The sequence below is a fragment of the Seriola lalandi genome, unplaced genomic scaffold (assembly GCF_002814215.2).
Source record: "Seriola lalandi dorsalis isolate HSWRI2012SDOR001 ecotype SW California unplaced genomic scaffold, Sedor1 jcf7180002049677, whole genome shotgun sequence".
Lineage (NCBI taxonomy): Eukaryota > Metazoa > Chordata > Actinopteri > Carangiformes > Carangidae > Seriola > Seriola lalandi.
The window spans coordinates 1-5,638 of NW_019520230.1; the positions used below are offsets into that span (position 1 = coordinate 1).

The window sequence follows — 5,638 nt, forward strand, 5'->3', positions numbered from 1 at the left end:
AGAGTAAAAGGCCATACCAGTAAAACAGCTTAAGATAAATAAATAGAGAGATAAATAAATAAATACAAATAAATTAAATTAAATTAAAAGACAGACTAACATGTAACAGACATTTAATATACAGACAGCACAATAAGAGTGTGATGGTTTACTTCGTTTGGGTTCCTGCTCATGAAGAAGAAGAAGGAAATGACGATGTTGATGTAGCAGCAAAACAATCACTCAAATCACAAACATGAAGACTTAGCAAAGTGAAGCTGAAGGTTAAACAGTCATAAAAAGACAAATGCCAAAAGTTTGGAAAGAATCCAGGGACATAAACAACACAGGAAGACATCTTTATAATTAGCAGATGTGGATTTGGGACAGAGGCTGGACAGGAATCACAAGGAAGAGGCATCTGTCATCATCCGTCCCAGGACAGGACACACCGGACTGGAATCAGATATGAGTTGGGTAAGTCTCATATTGCACATTAATAAATAATATATAAATATAGTATTGCACCTGAGAAAATTTGGTGAATATTGCAAGAAATCAACTGCATCATGGGTAAAAAAATAGTCACCTAAATAAGGACCTGAAGGTAACATGGTTAAAAGAGCGAATTTAGTTATTATTATTATTATTATTATTATTATTATTATTATTATTGTGAGTACAATGTATTTATGTATTTATGTATTTATGTATTTATGTATTTGTTTGTTTGTTTGTTTGTTTGTTCATCCATTCGTTCCGGGTCCAGTCCGGTAGGCGGCGGTAATGCAACTCCAAGATTGTTTCCGGACCAACAGTCAAATCAAAAGAAGAAGAAGAAGAATCAGCAGAAGGCGCCTTGTAAGTGCGCATGCCCAGTACATCTTCTCGTTGTTGGTTTTTCCACAGCCAACATTTTCTCCTACTGTGTGGATACAGATACAGATACATGAGGCCTCCAAACACGTCTTTGTTCGTCAGAAACATCGCCGATGAGTCCAGGTGAGTCCGCATCCGGACGCGGTTCCCGCCACTGATCATGCATCACAACTAACTGGAACTAACTCCTTTTAACCATGGCTATCTGAGTTAGCCTAGCAGCTAGCACATAGCCTGAAGTTAAACCGTCTTGCACAACATTTCTCTCACATTTCTCTCATAAATATTGAAACTAAAACAACAGCTGAGATCGTAACATGTCTTTGTTAGGACTTTATTTGACTGAGAGCCTTTCTTTGTTTGCACGGAGATTGTGTTGAACGTTTTCACGTTAGTAAACGAGCTAACATCGAGCTGAGGTTAGCTTTAAACAATACTCCACCACTGAGTATATTTAGCAGTTTGCGCCTAAAATACGTTTAAAATGCAGAAAAAAACAGTTGTATTTACTGGTAGACTATGTCCCGTTACTCCGGCTAACGTTGGGTTACAAACCGTTATTTCAGTTTATTTTGATTACTTGTTTTTATTCTATTTGTGCTGCAGATAACTGATTATTTTACACCTAACGTTAGTTAACAGTAAAGAAAACGTTCATGTGTGATGGGCAGTTACTGAATAAATATTTAAATGTTCCATTTCATTTCGTTTTGTGCATTAAAAATATCGACGCATAAGTGTGTTCAGCATTTTAAAATATGAAAAAATTAAAGTCGTTAAATCTTATTTGGTCACGTAAATATTCATGAACTGTTACGTTAACATGTAAAGAAAATTTATAAGGCTTTACCTTAACTTACAGAGGGCTGTAGAAGTAAATGTGAAGAAATGAAGGTGTATGTTGTGACTCTTAATTAATGTTGTAACTGTAAAATAGTCAATTCATTAAGTTAAAAATGAGGGAAATGGGACAAACTGCAACATAATAAAACAAAATGATGTGATTCCTTGTGTCAAAACTAGTAAACAGTATAACTCAACATATAAGCTGATTATAATAACATTATGTCATAGTGCGTTTTAAATATGACCTGGAGTTAATTTTTTGTATAATTAATTACATGTTAACAACCGCTGCCCAAAGTTGATCAGAACAGTGTGATATGGATTCTGGGAAAATCATGTTGACCTGTAGGTTTCCTCCTCATCGTGGTGACATTTCACACAGGAGTCATTTTTATTTGCTGAACAGTTGAGCCTTTACTTTTGATTTTAATGTAAAACTGAATGAAGCAACAAACCTGTATCTGCTTCTGTCAGTTTTTTAACTTGTTGGTAGGTTTTCACATTGAATTGCATGTTAACAAAAAAGTGTTGCCTTTCATAAAGGGGCAGTTCACCAGAAACACGGTAGAACTGATTCACAACAACAACAATACTGGAACACAAACAGCTCCTGAGGCTCTCTGTGCGGCGTTAGCAGTAGGGCTGGATATCCATTCACAACATCCAGATTCTCATTTCTTCATGATTCACTTACATATAAATACTGTGCTCAGAATTTATTCTGGGAGCTTAAATTTCTTCTACATTCATAGTAAGGAGCACTGATTGATCTGTGCTGTTTGTTATTGACAACACATGAGCCTGATACCTGCAGACAGCTGTTAGCTGCTGTTAGCTCCTCAGCAGGGACAGACTGAGTCAAGTAGAATCCACAAACTGTTCAGTCGACTTCCACGGTTTCACGTTTCGTAGTCAGAGATAATATCTCCTCAACAAACACGAACTGAGCTCAGGTTTTTTCAGTCCGTCCCTGTTGTAGATGCGATTTCTAGATCTGCTGTGGGATATCCAGAGCCAGAGAACCATCCTGAGTCCTGAAAACTGCAGTGTCTCCTCAAAGACTGTAACTACTCACATCACAGTTAAAGGACTGTAGTGACTAAGGCTACGTCCACATTACTGAGTTTTAAAACCAAAATGATCTCCATCCAGATTAACACCAGAAAACACACACATACATGACCTTTCACTGCACTGAGCATGTGTGAGCCGGTGTAAACAGGAAGTAGATTGTTTCCTCTGAAGGAGGAACAGCAGAGACAGTTGTAGCATTAAAACAGAGAATGTAAGTGAACAACTGCTACAAAGACAACAAGGTCAGTGACACTGTCATTCATTATCATGTTGTATTCACCTCTGGTAGTCCAGGCTGATGAGAGCCAATCAGGAGAGGCCGTGGTTGTGACCTCATCATAAAAGGTCTCAGTTTCTGTCCAGACTACAACACAACCCCAGAGTTTTCAAAACAAAACACAACAACATAGTTTTCAAAATAAAACACAACCCCAGAGTTTCCAAAAAACAAAACACAACCCCAGAGTTTTCAAAATAAAATGCAACCCCAGAGTTTTCAAAATAAAATGCAACCCCCAGAGTTTTCAAAATAGTTGTGTGGATGGAAGGAGGAAATGTAGGAAAAGTGATGTTTTAGAGTGAACGTATGGACGTAGCCTGAGAGCTGCTAACACAGCTAGCTGTCATCCATGTTAATTTTAACCTAAAATAACATTTTTGTGTAATTTGTAATGAGTCAAAAGATTGATCATTCAAATTAAAATCGCAATTATTATTATTATTTTTTTAAATTTTCCAGCCCTAGTTAGCAACAGATAGCAGCACTAAAATCCAGAAACAAATAACACAGAAACTCTGTGGACAGGTGGGTCGTTCTCCAGGCAAGACAAAAAGAAAAGGTCTTATTGTGCTTCTGGGTGAACTGTCCCTTTAGCTCTCTCACCAGCTGCTCTCCCAGCTGTTGTTACTGGTTGATGATGTAGGTAGAGTTGCCCTTGATGGTCAGTTGAGTCATAATTGTATTTACGGTGTTCAGGCCTGAGGATTTGCGGCGTGAGTTTGGCCGCTATGGGCCGATAGTAGATGTCTACATCCCACTTGACTTCTATACACGTCAACCAAGAGGATTTGCATACATTCAATATCCTTTCCCAATGAGTTCACTGTGTTCTCTGCTCTTCTAACAAGTGATTTACACTTTCTTTCAGCAGAGAAGATATGCTTTGATAATGTATTTTTCTTGCACATAATTTGATTGAATATCTAACACACATATTTCTCTGTTATTGCTTCAGAAAATGTAAAAGCATCCAGTTGTGGAACCGGCCACAAAGAGTAACAAAGACCTGTATAGAGTAGCTGTAAAGACAAGTCACACAGACCTTCAGGATCAGAGGGAGGGAAAAGGTTGAAAAGAGAAAGTAAAGCATGAAGAGGAAAAGGGAACGGAGACAAAGCTTGGATATGGCGGCAAAGAATGGGGAAAAGAAAAAGAGGTTTAAAAGTCGAGCAGGAAACCCGAGTCTCTCTGGGAGTCGATAAAAGAATGTAAAGATCAAGATGAAGTTCAAAGTCAAGCAAAGGTAACGAGTCTGAATTATTTTGTATCCTCCCAAGACAAATCCAAGAATCTGACATGACACCAAAATCAGCTGTCCCTGTGATATCGATGACTTTTTCATTTTGATCAAAACTATTTAAGTATTTATGTGTTTGATTTGTTTATATATTTATTGTCCTGATCCCTCAGACTGAAGCTTGCTTCATCTTTTATCTCTACAAAGATCTACTGAGCGTCTGTTTGTTGTTGTTGTTGTTGTTGTTGTTGTTTTTCATTTATCTTTCAGTGTGAAGTAATCTATATGTAATTAATCTATATGTAATTCCCTGTCATTTTCAATTTACAAATCAGGTCACACAAATGAAAGAAAATGTTTGATGAATCCCTCCTTCCCTTTACCATGAATATAAAACGAGGGTGTGAACAATGTAAGAATTAAGAGCTAAACGTTTGATGATGTCACTTAAAGGGGAAATTCATGAAAACTGGAATTTATTAATGTTTTTACGTGACAGGAAATAGTTTTTATTGTTTGAGAGTAAAACATTTATGATCTCTTGTGTGGCCTTCATCGAAAACGAACTTAAATAAAACCCTTAACCACTCAGTATATTTGAGGATGTGCGTGATGCGGAGGACGCTCTCCACAGCCTGGACAGGAAGTGGGTCTGCGGCCGGCAGATTGAAATCCAGTTTGCCCAGGGAGACAGAAAGAGTAAGTGTTTTTAATCAAACACTGCATCTGCCTTCAAGTGTTTTTGCTGTGGATTCAAATTAAATTTGAGCGTCAGTGGTAGAAAAAGATGTAAAATTTACTGTGTGTTCCCTTTTGGCAGCAAGTTTATTTCTCCAGCAGCATCCAGACACATGGCAATGCAAAGTGCTTCATGGCATGGAAATACATTAAGAATACAACATTAAGATGACATTAAATAGAATTTAAAAAGAATACAAACCAAAAAATATTTGAATCATAAAATCAGGTGGGAGACTCGACACTATTTTAAAAGAAGTGCCCTAGAAATACGACCTCATTTAAAGACAGTACTGTGGCTTTTAAACCTGGGGGGGGGGGGGATTTGGGTTGTAAGTGAATCTGGAGTTATGGTAAAAATGCGTCTTTTACAGTGTGACACAGGGAAGGTCAAGTTCACCCTGAAACCATTTGTACAACAGAGACGATGATCCATCAGTGATACACACTGATGTGTAAACACATTTAAACAGTCATTGACTTGTGTGGAAGGAAGTGGAAGATACGAGTCTGTGCACAAAGTGTCTGGGGGAGAAGGTAACTACGACTCCCAGGGTGCATTTTGCCAAGAAACGTCCAATCACAGGTTGAAACTTTGATTGTTC

At 37.7% G+C, this 5,638-nt stretch overlaps 1 protein-coding gene across 3 annotated transcripts in view; it reads left to right on the forward strand.

Annotated features, from left to right (window-relative positions):
* Positions 1-889: 889 nt before the first annotated feature.
* The window catches only part of LOC111648889 (serine/arginine-rich splicing factor 10-like), a 5,826-nt gene continuing 1,077 nt past the window's right edge, over positions 890-5,638 (forward strand). Inside the window, exons 1-3 of one of the 3 annotated variants that reach the window (XM_023398632.2) lie at positions 890-981; positions 3,755-3,859; positions 4,891-4,994. In XM_023398632.2, the coding sequence (XP_023254400.2) occupies positions 929-981; positions 3,755-3,859; positions 4,891-4,994 (262 nt within the window). In that variant the 5' untranslated portion in view covers positions 890-928. The other 2 variants (XM_087171442.1, XM_087171443.1) reach the window with 2 other exon arrangements.